The following is a 22,112-nucleotide window of genomic DNA, read 5'->3' on the forward strand; positions in this document are numbered from 1 at the left end:
ACAAAATTGTCACCAGAAGGTCATGGGACAAGGTGGGCGAGGTAATACCTTTTATTGGACCAACTTCGGCTAGCGCAAGGTTCAAGCTTTTAAGTTTCACAGAGCTCTTCAGGTCACGAGCTGAAGAACCATAGTTATGCAAAAATACAATACCTGTGTGCTATGGCAGGTTTGTGTCCTTCCCCTCTACACCAGGGGACATCTTCATGTAGGTAGGACAGTCCATGGGCCATCGTTTCTGCAACATGGCAGAGTTCATTCCAGCTGATAATATTCCCCTTCAGGTAATCTGTCAGAGAGCCCTGAGAAATGGGACATCATATGCTCTTAGAACTTAATCACAGACCTCGGTAAGTGACAGCTGTGCCAAATCATCAGTTTAGAGAACGGCTTAAATGAGTGCTTGAGCAGTTTGAACTTTGATTTGACAGAAAAATCCACTTGTGAAGAATAAAACAAAAAAGAAGATAAGAATGTTGGTGAAATACTATCACTTTCCCGGACTCATTGAAATAAAAATACCTAATGGCTTTAAAAATTAGTTCCGCCAGGTCTAGCTCCCTCAAGGAAAAACTGGAGCAGCTAGACTAGAAGGGGAAAGCCTTAAAAGAGAAAAGATCTTACATTCTATTAGCTGTCTATGGAAATGATTGACTCCATGAACCTTGGATTAAATACAGGGATAACGTTGCAGCTCAAACCTGGATTTGTGCATGTTTGTTTTATTTTAAATGTTCTTTATATTTGACAACTAAAGCAACCCATGAAACCCAGATATGCTGTGAGTTTTAAGTAAATACAGAGCCTGTCTGAAAGTGCAGAGTAAGGACTGCCACAGTCTGTCAGCTCTGAATGCTATCCCTCAGGTTTGCCTACACAGGTGCAAGGTTACTACTGCTTACAAGTGCAAACACTGGCCTTTTCCACTTCTCCTCCTGTCCTGCAGATCGCACCGATTTTCTAAAGCCAATAGTTCTTCTGAGAAATCTTTAAACCAAGGGTTGGTTTGCCTTTTTTCCTTCATTAAACTGAAACATAGCTCACAAAAATTAGCTACAAGGCAAAGAGGACATTCCAAAGTGGCTGTTCAAATGGTAAACGCCGATTCCAAATCCTGCATAGTTATCCCAATAGGCATCAGTCCCTTTAGCTCCCAAACGGAGGTGTGGATATATGATACCTTGTCATGGAAAGCTGTAATCAGCCATAGCTCCATCTCCAAGTTTGTTCCTCGCTTCTCTGCTGCAATAAACTGCAAAAGGTTTTCGTGCTTCATGCCAGGGGTGTTGAAGATTTCTCTCTCACTCTGCCAGGATTGTTTATCCTAAAGCAGAGGGTAACATGATCAAAGACCACTTCTAAATTCAATATTCCATTTAAAGCAAATAGCTGCCATGACAGTGCATTGCTGATGCTCCTCAAATTTATTCTCAGACATCATAAAAAGGAGTAGAGATGCCTTTAAAATTAGGCAATTTCCCAAAAGGTCTACATGCCAGAGAAAGAGAAGACATTCCTGTACTTAACCCCTCCCCAAATCACCCTCAGAAAGCGCTACAGCCTCATTAAAAAAAAAGTGAAAGCCGACAATATAAAGTCAGATTAAAAAATGTAGCCAAAATTTCTGTGAAAGCAAGTAAAAGAATGAAGCCTATGCAAATACTACCTAGATTTATATTTCAGCTCTAATTGTTAAGATTATCATAAACCAGAATGGATTGTGTAAATGTCCGGTCTGGAGAGAGGATATAAAAATCTCTTTCCATAAAACCATGATGAAAAACACAAGGAAGAGGAGGATTAAAGAAGAGGGGTTTAGGGGAAGAGCATAAAGATTTTTCAATAATTTTTCTTCAACTGGACATATCTGATTGTTTTAGTTTTTCCATTTGCAATTCTTAGAGTTTTGAATGTCCAAAATGAAATACACAACTTCTCAGCACACTAATGTTCCTGTACAATGAGTCTTCACTTCATTAGGACTGTCGCTTTGTGAGCTGCAAATTACTTGCGTTCAGGTCTAGATTCTCCATTTACCCAGGCAACAGTCATGCAAGATCTGGGATTAACACAGTCTTTTGTGCACTCTTTGGGTATTACACTGCATGCTGCCTCCCTGAATTTCTACAGCTCTGAACATTTGGACCATAGTTAAAATGTCCTGCAGATTTCAAAATGGGATCATTTGCCCAGCTTGAAACAGCAGCTGCGGCAGGTGGCATTTGCTAACCATACTGAAAGGCATATGGAGGTCCTTGAATTTCTCTCACCTGTATGGGGAAGATTTTCACTGCTACATAGTCATTCATCAGCTGAGCCTTCCAGACACAGCCAAAGCGCCCCCTAGCTTTGATCTCCAATAATTGCAATGGCTTAAGGCCAACCAATGGAGAAGGGGGTGGTGGACCAGGATCCTAGAAAACAAAACAAGGATAAAGATGTAGGTTACAAACTGAAGTCAAACAGTGAAGCCAAGGGAAAAACGTATTTTAGCTGACTGACATTTTACTGTTCAAAGTAAGTTATCACTTAGCAGCAGAGCAGTGTGAAATTCACATTTTGTTTTGCAGAATTTTCAAATGAAACACTTTGCCATTTGGTGGCATTTCCCACCCTCAAATGCGGTTTATATGAAATGTTAAACTACTTTTTGCATCAAGTTATGGCAAAAAGCTTGAATTTTCTCATGTCTTCAATGCAAAAGCTATCTTCACTTGGAAAACATTTACACTTCAATGATATCTCCTGCAAAAAAAAAAATGCCACCTTCAGTTTTGTTACAAGATAGCAAAGTACACCTAAAATTTCAAATAGTTTTGCACTTCATTATGAATATTTCATACCATTCTAATGAATAGCAAGTTAGACTTTGATCCAATCAGGCATAATAGGCTTCCATAAAAATAACAGCTGTATAAACTCAAATGTTTGTATGAAAGATGCTATTTGCAATACAATGTAGCTTCATGCAGAAGAGCAGTTGGACTCCTCCGACTCAAATCTATCTTCCATGTTTGAAATGCTCATTTGGCATAGGCTCTGTCTAGCCATGCAGGAATAAAAAGGTATTCAGCACCTCAAACTAAAATTAAGCCATAAGACTTTAATTCCCGCCTCCCATAGTAAAATACTAGGTTCTTACAGCATGTGCTAAGATAGCCATTATGAATTCCAGCATGGTATTGCAACATTTAACAATTTAACAAAGCAAAGAAAAAGTTCTGCTGTCTTAAATTAATAATGTGCCATCCAAGGACTATCAATCTAAGAAGGTTGAAATACTCAACCTGAACAGCTTCTGGTAAACAGTGAAATTACGTTTACAAGAGAAAAAGAAAGTCAACTCTTGCCTTTCAGTTTTCAAGGTATCAGGCTTCTGACTCACCTCGTTAATGTCAACGTGCCCATAGGGGGGCTTTCGGTGACGGTACATCCAGAAGGCCAAGAGAATGGCCATTGACAGAACAGCAATTGGAAGCAGAGAGTAAACCAGAATGTTGAGTAGTGAGGGTGTTGGTGGTGGTGGCTCGTATATTACTGTAAGAGGGGAGGGGAACAGTAAGTGAAACAGGATTTTTTATATTTGCAATGGGATTAGTGGCTGTAGTTCCAGACACACACAAGCATTCGCCCTCCCCCAACTCCTTAGCAGAGCACATTTGCTGATGTGACTCTCATGCTCTTGTAATGAGCAATTTATTAATTAAGATCTAGCCATGCATGCTCTGAAGTACCACGTTGGAACTTCCTCAAAAAAGTTCCCCAGACCCAAGTGAAGTAGAAAATTGCCTGCTGAAGTTTCTAAGTCTACATGCCTGCCTGCTATGAACCCTAAAAGATGTTACGTGGGCACGGATGGCAAAGACCCTTCCCCACCACTGCCATTATCTAACAAAGAGAAAGGTTTTCCAGCCATGGCAATAAGATGTCAGTTTAAAGTAAAATACTGCAGAAGCCATCAGCAAATGTACCGTCTCCACAGTAGTACCAATTCCCCACTACATCAGTAAAGCTGATGAACAAAGAATGGGAAGTCTAAATAGAGCCATGTTGCTTCACCGGAGACACGGAAGGATGAGGGATGGACAAATATCAATACTTGCCAAATTAAACAAAAAAATCAGTAGAGAAAGGCTTATTTTAATAACAATAGGTAATACAAATATGTAAACAATTAACATTCATAAAGTCCTGGAAAATTTGATAAGGATCTAATAAAATTCTATAGAAATTACTCCGAAAAATCTACAGTTCAGAGAAAAAGACGCTTTCTATAGATTCCTTGAGATCACTCTATAGAAGACACAGATTTTCTATTAAAATTTTATAGGATAGTTTAAAAAAGACACCTATAGAAAAATGTAATTTAAACCCTAATACTTTTCCATAAAGGAGAACTTGCCCTTTAACTTATATCTACAAATGCTGGAAATCACCACAACTGCATAAACATTCCTTTCTCATCTCCTCAGTCAGCAAAATATACTAGAAGTTAGTTAAGAGGGACAGTTCCACTCCCCCTCCAACATGAGTCACTTACCTTCTGGACCAGTTACTTCAGGTAAGTGCGTAAATTTCTCATTGCAATAGTTCCCCTCACAGCAGCAGAAAAACACTTGAGGGTTCTCTTCTGTGGCTACACATTCTTGCCTGTATCAGGAATGGGCAAGAGGAACAGGGAGGAGGGGAAAATATTAGTGAATTGCTTTATACTGTTCAAGGAAGTGAAGATTTGGCTGCAGTCAAGTTTCTGTTTTTCTCCTACTCCTGTTGCATTCTGCAGACCTATAGTCTCTTAAGCTAGAAAGCTTTTTTTTAAGAGAATAACCAAGAATGAGACTTTGCTGTAGAATTCTAGTTTGCAGCCCTTGTACATGAGTGTACAAAAGGGTAAATTAAACCCAGGTAAGAGTGAACATTCCAGGACTTTTACCAGACAGTCAGTGTGCACTCTCTTCTCTCTTCCTAGATCTTTAATCACACTTTTTTCCCCTCACCAGTCCTTTGCCTCCTTCAATGCACTGGATGGACAATGCTCAGGGAAAGAATTGGGCTGTTGGGTAGTGAATGAGGCGGAGGACTCTTGTCTGATTTGCTCTAGCAGTTAGAAGGTATGTACAGACTAAAGTAGGGGATTGCAGGAAGAAAAAGGATGGTCTTGTGGCTAAGGCAGGTGAATGATGCATAGAAGAACTCTGTACTACCCCGTCTCTGTCACAGAGCTTTTATGTGATACTGAATAAGTCACTTTAATTAAAATGTGGGCAGGTGGCCACTACTTAGGTGTTCGCCATTTTCTGGGTTCCCAATCTGAGACACCTGAAGGCTGATCTGCAGAAGGGCTGAGCACTCACAATTCCAGGTAAAGCCAATGGGAGCTGTGGATTCTCAACATGTCAGTAAAGCAACGTGATCTAGAGCAATGAGTACAAGGTTGGGAGACAGGCAGCCCTGAGTCTAATTCTGGCTCTGCCCCAGTTCACCGCATGGTCTCAGGTAGTCTCTTTATCTTAGTTTTGCCAGTTGTACAATGGGGAGGAAAATGTTCTCTGATCTTGCAGTGGAGATAAATTCACTAATGTTTGTGTGGCACTCATACCATAGTGGCAAGCACCCTAGAAAAGACCATGAAGAAACAAAAGTCCATATTCACTGCAGGCTTTGGACAATGTGTAATAAATAAGGTTGTATCTCTAACTGAATGATAAGCATTAAAATACCAAACAGCTGCTCCATGCCCTGAGCACTCTCTGTCCTGTGCACTGACTGAGGCAGGGATCATATGGGGTGGGGTGAGAGAAACAGTATATGATCATGTAGCTGAAGACTGTATTGTAATTAATATGCAGAAGTGGACCAAATTAATGTTGCACAGGCAACCTACATTCTGGCATTTCCTAACTTTTCAGTGCTTGACTTTGCAAATCAAGGAAGTTCTTTTAACATAATGTTTTTGGAAGGGGGACCTATTTTAAGGCTGCTCAACTTCAATTCATTAGCAACATTCTGGTCCATGTGAATTTAACGCCCTTAAAGGCATATTATCCAGGCACTTCACTAGACTATACTTTGGTATTTTGTTCTTCACATCTAACTTTAAACCTTGTAATTCAGCAACACTGGATAAAAATCAATACATTTAAACAAGAAGGAGGCCAGAAACTCTCCTTGAGTCAGCCTCACCTTTGTAGTTACTATATCTAACTATCGTGTATTCTCGCTCACAAGCTGATTTTTTTTTTAAAGTAAAAAAGGGAAGCACCACAGAAGGGGGTCAGCTTATGAATGGGTATAGAGAGGGAGAGGTGGGACACAGCCTCTCCCCCCAACAGAGGGGGCAAGAAGAGGCAGCACAGCCAGCGGAGCCAGAAGGGAAGAGGTGGGGCCAGAGTCTCTCTACTTCTGGCCACCCTGCTCTCCCCCCAGCCTCCGAAGCAGCTGCAGCTCTGGGGCTGGTAGGCTGCAGCTGCCTGGCCTAGCCCGACAGAGTAGGCTACGGCCAGGCCAGAGACATCTTCCCCGGCCCTCCCCAGATAAGGGGGAAGGGATGGGATGGGGAGAATGTGGGGGTGCCAGGCTAGGATCATGTGGGGGTGGTCACAGGGGTTACTCCCTGACCCCCAGCTTCCCCCTCCATCCCCCCCCCCACCATTTCGCCACCAATTGCTGTCCCGGCCCATCAGGGTAAGCAGCTAGTGCGTCGGGATACTTTGTTTACTTAGGTTTACCTCCATGCCCGCTGATGCTTGAGGTAAACAAACCATCTCAGCCCACCAGGAGCTTATCCTGATGGCCTGGGAGCCAAAGTTTGCTGACCCTTGAATTATAGGGTTGGCTTACGAATGGGTCATAAAAATTTTCCATTTTTACTTATCCATCTTGGGGGGGAGGGGTCATCTTATAAATGAACTGGTTTATAGAGTCATAGAGTCATAGATTATTAGGGTTGGAAGGGACCTCAGGAGATTATGATCAAGTATATACAGTATTTCCATTTTATTGGTCTGTCCTCTCTAACAACTACCTGCATTAGTTATCTTACTTGCAACTAATCAAGAATAAGTCTTATTCATGTACTTAATATAGTATCAGAGGGGTAGCCGTGTTAGTCTGGATCTGTAAAAGCAGCAAAGAGTCCTGTGGCCCCTTATAGACAACAGATGTGTTGGAGCATGAGCTTTCGTGGGTGAATACCCACTTCATCTGACGAAGTGGGTATTCACCCACAAAAGCTCATGCTCCAAAACGTCTGTTAGTCTATATGGTGCCACAAGATTCTTTGCTGCATGTACTTAACATAGTTTCCTACCTCAAGTAACTTCTAATTTGCTTTAAAGAATTTCCACCTAAACATTAGTACCTAACTTTTAACAAATGTTAGTTGTAGTTCTAAATATTCTCAGTTGCCTCTAGTTCAGATAGCACTGCAGGTATCTAGCCATACTGTTTCAATATTTTGTATATCTTAAAGAGATCCTCATATAGGTATCAAACACACTTGATCAGTTTTCCACACACCCGCTTTCCTGCCAGGTCAGTGCAAAAGATGTCCCAATGACTGTTGTATTGTTCTACTGCTCACTTCCCCTCCAGTGCAAGTTGCTACTGTTTACAAACACCTGCCTTCTTTGTCCGTTTTTTACCCTCTCCAGTATATTATCTAGTTACTTAGATTGCAGATTGGTGCTCTATGAACTGTATCAAAAGATTTCCTAAATCCAGCTAAATTTATATGCCTAACTTCCTTCCCTCAAAACACACTGAGGAAGTAATAAAACACTCATGTGCCTGACTTTATTGTTCTATCTGTGAATCCATGGCAAGTTCCCTCGATTGCGGCATCAAAAGCACATAGCTATAAGTAAAGGTGGAGAGCGCTCTTTTAATCCATGGCACTATTTTCAGTGGTTTATTCCTTCATGGAAAAAAATTGCTTTTGAGCTGCAATTTCTCATACAAGATCTCAGCCAGCAAGTAATTTTATTTTATTTTTTAGTTCAAAGAAACATCAGCCATTTGAGTTATCCAAGTGATGATGTTTCAGTAAATTAAACAATATTTCCATATACCTTTTCCTGAACTCAGACAACATAAAACATTTCAATTTAATGGCATTAGACTTAAGCATTTGTAGCCTTCAGTGAAGAATGCATGTTTTGAAAAGTCTGTTAGTTAAGAAATTAAGTTAATGAGTGAAAACAGCCTACTCTGCATAGGCAATTCATTATTTCCCTTAATTGGTTCAGAGTCTGCCCAGGTACACAACCCTGGGCAGCTTGACATGCTACTTAGCAAGCAGTAAAATATAATATAGTGGGAGAGAACTACACTTTTTTCTATAGCTGTAAGTGCACATTTTATAGTAATTCACATGCTCTTCAAGTGAATTTTAATACTTCTCCTCCAGTGAGATTATGCACATAAATGAATTGTGCGCTGTTCATTTATTTTTAAATTGTACCCTTTTCTCCAGCTTTAAATGCACATGTGCCATGTTATGGCATATTTGTTGGGTGATAACATAATGAAACACCACTTTAATGCACAAGTACAAGGGGTTTAAATATTGTAATGAATGCATAAGAATCTATATAGATTCTTACACCACATCCATGCCCTAATAGATTAGATAAGATTGAAGGACAGAGTTAAGATTGCTCTAGGAACCATAACCCTAAATGTCCTGACCTTAGCATCATTAACATCTCAACCTTGGTGTTGCAACAAGGTACCGTTTGGCATACAACACTAACCATTATTTACATTACTAAGCAAAAGACACTAGAATTTGATAGAACATGTAGACTGTCCTTTTTCCAGGCGACACCTCATGGGTAATGATGCAGCAACATAACTGCATCCCAACAAGATTGCCCTTGGGAGCCAGCAGCTTGAGTGTGTGCTTAACACAAATGCCAGTAAAGGCCATGAGGACATTAATGCAGTTGCATTCATTGTAAAGGCACGTTTGTCACATTTTATCATTTCTCCTGGGATCAAAGCATAACAGCATGGGGCAACTAAAAGGCCATCATTAATATACAAACTGAACACTCAAGAAGTGTATAATTAAAACTGACTTGGTTAATTAAAATCTTTCTAAAAATTCAAAATGGAGTTTTAACCATTTATGTTGCCTGTTAACATCTGGTATCTCTCAGTGTGGACCATGAAACTAGACTGGTCAGTTTGTACCTTCTGGTTCTCATGCCATAGGGCTAGTGTGTGTAAGCATGTGTTCTCAATCTTGAGCATCTGAACAGGTTTTAGGAGATTGCAACCATCCTTTCTTTCTTTACAACTAGATGAGAGGGACTGGAAGGCCCAGAAACATTCTTCTGTTGTAATACAGGATAATAGTATGGAAGAAGTTGAGAACCAGTGCATTACAGCATGGGGGCATTGTGTTATACCATGCACCTGTCACAGTGCTGTTGTATTTGGGAGCATATGCTATAAGAGGAAATCTGGTTATGCTAAACATTTCTATTTGAAAATAGAAAATGGTAGTGAAACATTCCCATTCTCATGAGGATCAGCACTACAATGACTAAAGGAGTCTGGAAGGACTGATTTATTGGGAGAGGGGAAAAAAGGTAAAATCTAATTGAATATGGAGCCTGACTATGCAACTACTAAGATGATGGGTGTGGTGGGAAAATAAGCCAGCTACAAATATTTGAAAGAATACGAGGAATTACTTACGAGCTATATGGTGGAGCAGAATTGCTCAGAGGAATGGGATAAAGCTAGGAACAACTTCAATGAATAAGACAAACTTTTTAATTGACCTAACCCCAGGGATTTCAATAGGGTTGCACAGGAAATAAGTTCAAGTAGAATTTCGTATGAGACCTAAACTCCAGAATGATCTTTCCCGAGTAGCAGTGGAAACCTCATGTCTTAGAATACTTAAAATCAGACAGGATAAAAGAATTAGGAAATACACAGTTGGGAATAATCTATTTTCCTGCAAAATCAGGATTAGTTCTATTTTGGCATTTAAATTGTAGAACCAGACCATCATCTTGATGGGCCAGTAAGTTTTTGCCCATACCTCTGAGTGCTATAATTCTTATATACCACCTTTTAGCTACAATTTTTTAAACTAAAAATAGACGCAGAACTAGTGGACAGTGTTCCTTCAAACTTTGAAACTAAGGAAAATCTTTTAAAAATTGCAGTTGTTTTCTTTTGATAGCACAGCATTGGGTTACCCAAATCTTATCAGATATGACCATATTTTCCTAAAATCGAAGCTCTTTAATGCATCCACACCCTTCACACAGCAGTGCCCATTTTCCCTACAGCTGGCTACAGACAGCACCACACCCCAACACACTAGTACTTCCAACGTCCATCCACTCAGTTTCTGCCAAACTACAATCCTACCCTCAACCCATCTAGCAGGGACAGGGAGTAAAGAAAACCTTTACAATATAATTAAAGCAAAAACACCCCAAACCCTAATACCCCCCAAGATCTGTGTTTTTTTAGACAGCTCCAAATGACTCCATGTTTTCCTTTATGTAGCCAAGTACTCTTGGAAGAACATATTGCTCTTCACTCAATGGTACAGGACACATTTTTCAGAGCATGCCAGAATTGCTTAGCTTTCCTGTAATTAAAAAAAAAAAAAAAAAAAAGGCAGCGCACTTTTTGCGGCTTCTATAATGAAAGCAAAGAGTTGTTAAGAGAGAATTCTGATAGATATACAGGCAATTAAAGCAGGTTAATGGAGCCCAGTTGAATCGGGCTGCTTCCGGACATCACTAAAGCAATTTGCAAGCCTTTCCCACTTGAAACACAATTTAAATTTGTGGCTATTACCTGTCATAGCAGTTGAAGTCATCTAACCAGCAGCCTTTCTTCACCAACTCAATGGAGCCAGAGTTGTTTCTCCAAGAAGCATAGCAATGGAGCCGTTTGTCCTTCTCTCCTTCACAGCGTTCCACACCGCTCTGATTGGTCTTCTCCAGCTCCCAGTTGGCATTGTAGTAGATGCATTCTCTCGTCTCTGCCTCCCCATGACCTGGCCCTGGGTATCCAAAACCAAAATATGCTTACATGAAACCAAAGTTAAATACATGGAAAGATTTCCAAATGCTTAGCTGCTGAGCATCAGTGAAGTGAATATACTACTTAGTGTGCATGTTTTATCTTTATCCATACTTTACATGGAAGACAGCACTGTAACAGCTGAGCAGATCACATTTAATTAACTCGTTTGTCTTCCCCACCCCTGTGAGGCAGAGAAGTATTATTCTCATTCTGCAGACAGGGAACTAACCCACAGAGAAGTTATGAGATTTACTCAAGGTCAGATAGGAAGTCTATGGGAAAGCTAAGAATTGAACAGTGATCTTCTTGAGTGCCAATCCAGTGCCTTAACCACAAGATCATCCTAGGAGGAAGTGTAATCTTCAAGTGACGAACAACATCCTGCAGAGATTTGTGTGGCCTCACCTTCAGTACAGGAATACAGCCCACAAAGGCCTAGGTATGGAATGTGTTGTGCCACCTTAAACTGAGTGGGCTGCACTTAACTCAAAACAGAGCATTATGAGATGCACCTTCTCATTAAATAGGAGGGATGCTGGAATTCTTCTTTACCATGGAAACCTAGTGAAACCTAGGGTCCCTGGAAAGTTGTTACAGGTACGCATGGCATTTCCCTGGTGTAACAATGCTGGTAAATTAACACAAATGCAACCAACATTTCAGTACTATTAGGCCAGCTTACCAAGAAAATACACTTCCAAAACTCATCATCACGCCTAAGTGGAGTATATGAAATTCTGTATGCCCTAACCATCAAAGGAAGCTAGTGTTTTGCTGGACCCGCATACAGTTAATCACTCCCCTCACCAAGACAGCAACATTCTATCTGAAGGACAAGGTTCCTCTGGGGTCTGAGGGAATTATTTGTGAAGGGTGAAATTCACCCTGTGCCTCACCAAAGTCCCACTTAAACCCTATTATAATAAATGAATATACATTTCTACGTGTTCGACTATTCTGAAGGTGTAAGTGGGACAGCAGCCTCAGGCTGGGTCTCTGCACAGGAGTGAATTTCGTTCAATGTGATTCCCCTCTCCCCTCCCCACATTAACTTGACTGAGGCATGCACTGTAACTGGGTTTAGTTAAATGAGCCACCATGAACTGGTGCAAGCAAGGAGTCTCATCATCCTACTGATACTAACTAGAAGCCAAAGTAGTAACACGGCCTAACTGGATTCAAAATGAAGTGCTGCCAAAAACTGTTACACTGATCCAAAGTACCAAAAGAATTTTTTTGAATTGAAATTGATCAAGTATGAGATGAACAGATCACACTCAGACATGCACAGTCTTATCTTAGAAATCTTAGCTTTGTTATAGACATATTCTGTATGAGGTATTTTAAAGACGAACATTAAAAGTAGGAGGAGAAATCAAATGCAACAAGACATCAAGAACAGAGTATAAATAGAAACCCCAGAAACATCACCACTGAGCCACAAATAGCAGGTTGCTTTTTAAACTCCTGCTGAGATGCTGAACTATAAATACATTACACACAACCAGAAATAGTTTAAGTTTTCAGATTAGTATTATCCTCTTAGGCTGTAGCCTAAGTTAAAACAAGGCCAGGCCTGGTCATTACTTTGACAGGTTGCTTCCAAGGAAAATCTAGGTATTGGCAATTTAGTAAACAACATCGAATCAATCCCCCAGCCTGATGATAAAGGAACAATCCTGCTGTTAGAAGTGTCATTATCTGGCTGAAATGTAAAAATCAAGTTCCTGACTCCTTGTGGCCAATGAAAATCTCAATGCACTTTCAGGGTTCAATTCTGCCCACTTTACAATTTGCCTTACGGTGAAAGCACTTAGTCCCCATTACTACAATATCTGAGCACCGCACAGTCATTAACATTTATCTGCACAGCAATCCCACGCGGTAGGGCAGGGCTATTATCCACACATGCATCTGACGAAGTGGGTATTCACCCACGAAAGCTCATGCTCCAAAACGTCTGTTAGTCTATAAGGTGACACAGGATTCTTTGCTGCTTTTACAGATCCAGACTAACACGGCTACCCCTCTGATACTTATCCCCACTTTACAGACAAAGAATTGAGGCACAGAGAGAGACTAAGTGACTTGCCCAAGGTCACGCAGGAAATCTGTAGCAGAGCAAGGAATTCAACTCAGGTCTCCCAAATCCCAGACTAGCATCCTAACCACTGGATCAGTTTTCCTTTCTACAGCCTGTAACCTTCTGATGTGCATTAAATCTTCCTCACTTCCTCTCTGAATTGTTGTAGGGTAGTAAGATTTGCCTCCATTTCACTAGTGGGTGTACATCTGTAGAAAGCTTGGAGACCAGTCTGCACTCGAGGTACTATCCTAGTGTAAATTTAGTCTTGTCCACCAGGAAATTGGCCTACTACTGACAACTGGCGCTGAACAAAGTTTAAGTCCAAGGATGGACCAGGACAAGCCAGGGCTTCTGAAACGGTGCTGAACATGGTTTGCCCTGAGCCATTCTTGCAATTCAACCTTGCTCTGCACCAACTCAGCTGCCCTGGTTACTTGACTTGACCTATCATCAGCACTGGGTAATTTCTCTGGTGTGGAGAAGACAGACTGGAGGAACTCTTTATATTGTAAGAGGTGTTTAATTCTCCAATACCTTCCCCCCCACCCCCGAAGAATGTTTAATCTATCATGGGAGAGATTTAAAAGGGTGGGAAACAGCCATAAAGTGGAGCTTTAAAACAGAAAATTATATTCAAAACACACACAGAAGAGTTCAATTTTAACAGCAACTGAAGGTTTTATCAGCACTTGCAAATCTCCATCCAAGTCCTCCTCTGACAAGTTGCTTACTATAGTAAAAACACAGCCACAAATATCCCCAGACACAGAGAATCGTCAATATTACTGCTTCTCCACAAAGCCTTTGCATTTGATCTGTTGATATACCTCTACCCTGATATAACGCGACCCAACATAACACAAATTTGGATATAACATGGTAAAAGCAGCACTCCGGGGGTGGGGGGGGGAGGGCTGGCTGCACACTCTGGTGGAGTAAATCAAGTTCGATATAACGCGGTTTCACCTATAACGCAGTAAGATTTTTTGGCTCCCGAGGACAGCAGTATATCAAAGCAGAGGTGTATTTACATGACAAGTTATAGAATTAAGCCTGTCTGTTAAATACGCAGTGAAATCAGCAGCAAATAATGAAGAATTGTCTTGTGTGCAGGAAAGTAAGGGATACCTTTTTCTTCTTTTAAAGCTATGAATGAATGTCTTTGCTTTATTGTAATGTGTAACATGGCTTCCATCTTAGACCATTGCTGCTTGCTAGCCTATATTTAACAATCTAGAAAATGATTGCGCAATCAAAAGATGCATCAAGATGAAGAATTCCATAAAATCTTCTCCACAGAACCAAAGAGGGATAATATTTCCCAACTTTCCACTAAGCTTACTGGAGTGAAAATTTCTCTCTCTTCTCTACCCAAAGATCCTAGATGGCAGCCTCATCTAGCGAACCAGACGGGTGATTGTCCCCAATTCTAGTCCCAGCTCAGAGAACTCTCTGTATAGCCTGAGGCACAAATGCATAACCTCCACTACCCCCTTTGCAAAGCGGGGACAATATAATTTGCAAGGATGTTGTGATGAGTAATGTTTGCACAGTGCTTTGGAAAGGAAATGTAAAAAGCAGTAGTTGTAGTTCTGGGACCAGGAAGAAACAGATACTTGAGCATGAGAAATTCTGTAATGAGCCTGGGGCATGCCCCACCACAGAACACGGGTCTTCTCTGGTGTAAGCTTCAGATTAAGGGTAAGACTTGCCCCCTCACCCCCTCAAAAAAAATAAAATAAAACCAGAATTCAGTATAACACTGGGAACACCAGCCACAGAATGCGTAGAAGGAAGATTAGCTTGGGTTCTGTTTTCTGTCAATAGACTAGGTAGTTCCCAAGACAAAAGCTCTGAAGTTTTCTGTCAGAGGCTGTCAAACAATTCTCAACATATTCAATATCACCATGGTAACCCGTGGTGATGTCATTACAGCCAGTCTGAAAAGGAAAGGAGGCTTTAAGTCATTTTCTTTTAAAATTAAAAAAGGAACTTCATATTAAGAAATGCATCCTCTCTACTCACCAGGGATGACAATAACCAGGGGCTTCTATATTCACACCATGACTCAGACTTCACCGCTTCCGCAGACATCTGTGTAGTGATTCCTTCTTCCTACCCCACTATTCTTTTTTTTTTTTTTTAAACTTGGGCTCAAGTCAATTAAAGATAACAAGGAAATTATTCAAAAGAATTAGATTACACTCTTCTCTCAAACTGCTAATATAGTGCATTCCTTGAAATATAGGAAATATATTTTTAACAGACATTAGCAGCAACTTGGGAAAAGGATGCAATAAAGATTTAATTCTTTTGAATAATTTCCTGTCATTTTAAATTGACTAGGGTTTGTTTCTTTAACAAAGAAAGTCTAGAAAAAAGAGAGCTCATGAAAGACCACAGAAGCTCAGAATTGCTCAAAGTCCATAACACCAGGCAGGTATTCTTGTTTACAGAAATCAGTTCAGTGACATGGCAACATTATCTGATTTACTGAAATATTGCGCACACACAAACCAGTAAGCCTAATCTGTTGGCTCAAAGCAGAGGATCACTCATGAAAAGGTTTAACAAATCATTGCTTTGCCTAGGTAAAACTGATCCAAGAAGGTTTAGCTAGGTCATGATCATTAGCACCCTGCACCAGTAATAATAAATAATAAATAATAATAATAATAATAATAATAATAATAATAATAATAAAAAAGCGCACTGCCAGTAGTCAATCAATTTCTGGAAATGGGCATTTTCGATTTCAGCTCAAATGCTCATTTTCATATTTTGTTTAAAGGAGGGGATCATATTATTCATCTATTAGGAAATTCTATTTTGTGTAACCTCAGTTAAGGACAAAGCCAAAATGTAATTATTTTTTCCCCTTTACATCGCTAACTATAATCGGTCTCCTCAGAAAGGTTTTGGTTCTTTAATAAAAACACCAGGGAGATCAATCAAAAGCATTTAATGCCTTGCTGCTCCTGCAGTTCATGTTTAAATACTCTTTGGGTCGCAAATGAGGCAATTTGGACAGTCAGGGCTCAAACTGGATTAGTAATCACAAAAACCCAGTGGGGGATGTGTGTTATATTATTGGCAGTGGTGCTATACCTGTGTTGGTCCCAGTATATTAGAGAGGTGTGAAAGGTAATATTTTATTGGTCCAATAAAAATATATTACCTCACCTACCTTGTCTGTGTTATATTAGACAGACAGACCAGTGCTGTATCTAAGAGGACAAAATACCACAAAGGTTAGGAAATTGTGCATCAGAGCAAGGCATGGCCATATAGCACTTGCCTCCATATATCTCAATGTGTGGAGGGAAGCATAGAGTGTGACACAATTGGGATTTGTTTATTAACATCCTAAGGGATGTACGCTTCTGTCGGATCCTTGCCACAGAGTTAATAGGCAAATACCAACCATTTCTCCATTAACCCTACTCATTAAGAGGTGTCTCTTCACAGTTTCCTTGCTTCACTAAACCAAGACATTGCCTTGACTGACAAATGGTATCTTCAGAAGGCCTTTTTTCTCTCCCTGTATCACTGGATTTCAGATACGCAGCCTTTAGAGAGGGCAAGCTGTTGCATAGCACCATGAAATGTCTTTTGGGATATTTCTCTCAAGTCTATCTGAAACACACTTTTATATCAGCATGCATTATGAGATTATTTCTTCTTTGTATTGCCACAGCACTCAGGAGTCCAGTCACACACCACAATCCCATTGCGCTAGTTGTACAAACACCTAAAAAGAGTGTTTCTGCCCCCAGCAGCTTACAATCTGAGTGGAGGAAAATCTGAGATTTTAAAAGTGAGGGGTTTTTTTTATACATCCTAAAGGCATTTCCTGTTAAAGTTAACCAAAGAGAGGAGATACTTCCGATCAGATGTCATAGATAATGAAGCACTCTTTCCCACCATTTCATAGACATCCACAACATTCCATCTCCCTGCTCACTACCCCATTCCACCACTATTTTGAACCCCAGGAAAACCCCGTCAGAGATGGCTCTTCATTTCCTAGCTTTTCTCCAGGGAGAGAGTAGTCATGTGTCTATAACATGCAATGCAGACCACAACAATGGAGAAATAAGAAGTCTCTGGTGAACTGCCATTGCCGAAAAGCTTCAGTGTCTGAACAGCAGCACTACACATGCCACACATGGTCCTCTGAGTTTCATCAGCAGGGACATTTCAAATATGCTTTCCAATGTGCTGAGTCTATTAAGACTGGACCCAAAGTGCTTTTCTACTGATTCTGCTTGACATTTCTAAATATCACAATTCCAAATTTAATTCACTGGTAATTGGAAAAACTGTAATGCATGTAAATGGACAAGAAGATATGGAAGGTCAGGCATCAGGAAACTGTGCCCTTTAAATAGTGGCTCCCAAACTATGGGGTGCGCCCTTTAGGGGGCATGGCTAAACATTTGAGGAAAGCACAGCAGGTCCAGGACCAGCCCCCATAGCGGGCAGGGAGGAAGCCAAGGCCAACCCCAACTCTACCCCTAGCTCTGCTCCTGGCCCTGGCCCCTGCACCAGGCGTTTCCAGCCCCTACCACAGCTTCCAGGGGAGTGTGGACCAGATAAGCGCAGGGGAGAGTGAGCAAAAAAGTTTGGGGACCTCTGCCCTGCAAACGAAAGTGTTTGTCATCTTGTCACCCTCTTACACTTGACTAACCAAAGCTTAAGTAAGAGTTCGGCAGTGTTTTGGCAGGATGTACAAGGAAGGAAGTAAAACAGAACAATCTCTCTTTAAACTGCCAGGACAGATCATGTAAAACATGGCTTTTAAAGTCTGCTATAAATCTAAATCCAAATATTCTGGACTCTCTGTCCTGCCTAAAAGGAGATGCAATGGGAGAAACCTGCAAAGATATAAGTGACCTACTACATTGACAATTTCTAGCAAGTAATCGATATGAAATATATAATGGGAGTGAAATGCACAAGTTCCCCCTAATATTTTAATGGCACAATTTCAACCCAGTCACTTTGTATACAGTCACTTTGGCAGCAAGTTATCTGGGCAAGTGGAAGGCTCATTGGAAGAGTTACGTTGATGTATCTATGGTAGATAACAGGAGATTCTGTATGCTTGGAAGTTAAATTTCTGCAAGTTCCTCTCTACTACTTTGTAGTTTGTAGGGTTATTTTAACCTTTACTTGCCATCAGGCTCACAAAGGGGAAAAGGAAGTCTTGTTAGATCTTTCCTCTCCAAAGGCAAGAGACACCAAATCTCAATTCAAGTCTCAGAGAAAAATTAATTTTCTGGCTTTATGCTAGGGCCTCCACTTTGTTCATATCAGAAAATCAAACAGCAGCAAGACAGCCTCTGTTCAAGAAAGACAGAAGGAGCTAAATGAGAAGTGCTGCAGATTTAGAATAAAGGTGGCAGTTTGCCTGAGCAGCATCAGCTTCAGCAGAACACAAGCCTTTATTACTAGGGTCCTCATCTGCATAAGAACCCGGGTGAAACTTGCTGTGGTGTGACAGGCCAGAACACAGCCTTCTGCGTGGGTCCAGCCCTGCACTTGAGAGAGAGGTCAGGTGGTGGATGTTGCTGGTAGAAAGGTGTCTAGGTTGGCAGAACAGGGCTCATTGCCTGTGGTAACTGCAGTAGAGCTGTGTTTCTGTCTCAAAACCTCTCCACTCCTTCCACCTTGCATAAAACTCAGTGTCACTTTATTAAAAAAAAAGCAGCACCGTGGGCTTGGAAGTCTTCAATCCAACCTGCATGTGTGTTCACGGGGAGTTTCTCATCATCTGCTTTCACCAGTGGCTGAAACTAGCCCTGAATAGTTCCACCAAATCCTAGCCATTGTAAGAGGCTGCTAAGATCATCTACACTGTTTCTTTTAGGCTGCAAGCAGATTGATATCTGAATCAGAAAGTTGGGGTCCCAGTTTTTGAGGACTTGATTTTGCTAGGGCGAAGCTGAGTTATCACCCAGTATTCCTATACCTTTCCAGTGCCAGACAGCATCCATCAGCAAGCATGGCCAATGCCTTTCCTCTTCGGTCAGGAAAGGTGATTAGTTTTTGGACTGACTAAAACATGCGCCAGGACTCCAAAGTCAAGCTTGTGGCTCTTTCTCCCTATTCTCATTACACCAGTTTTGTTCAGGCAGCAAAGTCTTAACTTCCTTCCTTGTACTATCATCAAAGACTGTTACATTCTGTGGCAGCAGGTCCTCTGGTTTACAACCAGAAATTGCAAACGGATGAGCTCACTTGATGCTGATCTGCAGCCTCTTTTTCCATCCAGAGTCAATAAATTATGACAATAATTATGCAGACCTTCAATGACACCTTGAATTCCAGCAAAATCCATGCATAGCTGCCTGCAAACTGCTCTGATGGACGCACAGCCGGTGCAATTTTAGTGGGCATTCTGGGCAAAATAAATAAATTGTAACACAGTACATGGAGTAGAACTTTCCTCACTGCTGCAAGTTTTGTTTGAGTAACAAATTGTGGATTTTAGCCATCAGTCAGATTTTAGAAGCATCATCCTCATCAAGATGGCTTACTCACAAAGCTCTTGTGCAGGGGAAGCGCTATTTCAGGGAGCACACTGAAAACCAAATGCTTGTAACACTGAAGAATGATCTTCAGCTTATAATCAGCGTTTATATTGATAAATGACAAACATGCACTACATCTCAAACATCAATTCCTCAATTCAATCCATTTGAGGGCATTTGGGAACTTCAGAGGATTCACTGGGGGCAAGTGACACCTTTTATATAGCGTCCTAGACTTCCGCAGAGTGCAGTTTCGCTATCAAGAAATACGAAAACACTTACACTGGTTTTTTAAAGCATCTTCTCCAACTTTCACTGATAGCTCAAGAGTTAATTAGCTTCAGTCAAAGCAAGCAAAGAGGCTGAACCAGAGAATGAATGAAAAAAAGGAGCAAAGAAAAGCAACTCTCTAGCCTTTGCAATCATACACTGGCCTTAAGCCCTCCAAAAGGAAGTCAAGACATTCCTGAAATTCTTCAGAGGATGAGAAGCAAAGCAGTCAAATCAGATGCCAATTTCTCCAGCCTTTTTGTTCCTAATGGTAAATCCCATATGAGTAATTCTGTCAGCCCCTTTTGCAATGAAGTCTGCTCCCAAGTCGCTACACTACATTTAGAACCTATTTCATGTTTACAGAAATTTACCTTTCTTCTTTGGATCTATTGAAACAAGGCTGTATGTAACCAACTGACCTGATGAAGGAATGTAGCACAATCCAATACCACCATGAAACTTTCAGTTATTGTTTCTAGTACAACAATGAAAAGCGTGGAAAAAAGGGCTGGATAATGGCAATGATTCTTTAAAGACATTTATAAAAGGGTGAAGATCTTATGTAAAGAGTAAATAAATTAGTTTCCCATATTATCCTTCAGCTTGATTTCATGCACCAACCAGCAGCTGCGTATGGATTCCACTTTGAAATCTGTGTGTGTGAGAGAGTACAAGTACAGTCCAAGAGACTTAAAATCCCACTTGTCTGTCCTAGAGATGGAATTCCATTGAACAACTTTGAGTTCCTGTACAAGACATTCCCTTCCTCTAAAGCTACTGATGTGCATAAAAGAATCCAGACCACGCAGAAGTAACACACACCACACTCAATATGGACAAACATTTTCTTCCCACATTCCTATCCAGATGTCATATACTCAATAGCCTCACTTAAGGAAATTGACACATTGCGTCTTAGCAATTCAACTTTACATTTAAATTTTGGTTAGCTCCCATAGTGATTAGATTCAAATATTTCAGAAACAACAAGAATAATTTTTATAAGGAAAGAATAGGAAATCATCCAGGAACATTTAACTGTATTGAATCTGATAAACCATAATGCATCAGGCCTGGGGGTCAATTTTGCTGCCATTAATAGAGAAATATGTGAGACTCATTTGAGCTGTGTTAGGGAGCTGCCCAAAACTGCCAACATGGACAGTGCAACTGTAACTCAGTGCTGAATCTTACAGGTCCCCCTCTGTGCTGATCCACAGAAGATAAGAATTGCTTCAGCCCCCAACTTCACCAGTTTGGCTCTTTCATTCAAGCTATAGCATCTCATGCTTTTAGCCGAGGAGAGTCACTGGTTCAATCCACAGTGTTTCAGTCAAGATGTCAGACTTCACACAATCATCACAGCTCTTTAAAATCTTCTCTGAACACTTTGTCCCCCATGAACCCAACTGTTCCAAACTTCTCCCAGACAAGCCCAAGGGCTGTACCCAATTTGCACAGACTCTGCAGCTGCCAACTTCTTTAACAGGGCTAAAGACTCTCAGCACGCAGGGCTCCCCATGAGACACCACCACAGCTGTGTACAGCTTGAGCTAGAGCCCCTTTCGTTTCCGAGAGAAAGGTACGAACAAGACCCTCTGTGAAGGTACCTTGACACAGGAACTCAGTTTGAAAAATCCTGAATCTATACATCTTCAGGACACACTGCAATTCTCTTCCAATTATCACTATAAAAGTATTTGTTCTTCTGCTGATAATAGCCCACCTTAATTGATTACTCTCATTACAGTTAGTAAGAGAAGACCCATTTTTTCATGTTCTCTGTGTATATATATCTTCCTACTATATTTTCCACTGCATGCATCCGATGAAGCAGGTTTTACCCCACAAAAGCTTATGCTCAAATAAATTTGTTAGTCTCTAAGGCTATGTCTACATTACCTGCCGGATCGGCGGGTAGTAATAGATCTATCAGGGATCGATTTATTGCATCTCACCTAGATACGATGAATCGATCCCCCAATTGACGTCCATACTCCACCTCGGCAGGAGGAGAGAGCGGAGTCGACGTGGGAGCCGCGGCAGTCAATTTGCCGCCATGAGGACGGCCAGGAAAGTCAAACTAAGATACTAAGTTGCACATCTTAGATCGCCCTCCACCACCCCCCCAGTGTAGACCAGTCCTAAGGTGCCAC

At 40.9% G+C, this 22,112-nt stretch overlaps 1 protein-coding gene across 1 annotated transcript in view; it reads right to left on the reverse strand.

Annotated features, from left to right (window-relative positions):
- Positions 1–22,112, reverse strand: part of ACVR2B (activin A receptor type 2B) — a 172,162-nt gene that overhangs the window by 38,067 nt on the left and 111,983 nt on the right. The window contains exons 2-7 of the mRNA XM_030550013.1: positions 10,831–11,038; positions 4,541–4,650; positions 3,386–3,537; positions 2,271–2,414; positions 1,181–1,324; positions 154–302 (exon numbers count right to left, since the gene is read on the reverse strand). Coding sequence (XP_030405873.1) covers positions 154–302; positions 1,181–1,324; positions 2,271–2,414; positions 3,386–3,537; positions 4,541–4,650; positions 10,831–11,038 — 907 coding nt within the window. The remainder of the gene's footprint in view (positions 1–153; positions 303–1,180; positions 1,325–2,270; positions 2,415–3,385; positions 3,538–4,540; positions 4,651–10,830; positions 11,039–22,112) is intronic.

Source organism: Gopherus evgoodei, chromosome 2 (assembly GCF_007399415.2).
Source record: "Gopherus evgoodei ecotype Sinaloan lineage chromosome 2, rGopEvg1_v1.p, whole genome shotgun sequence".
NCBI classification, from domain to species: Eukaryota; Metazoa; Chordata; order Testudines; family Testudinidae; genus Gopherus; species Gopherus evgoodei.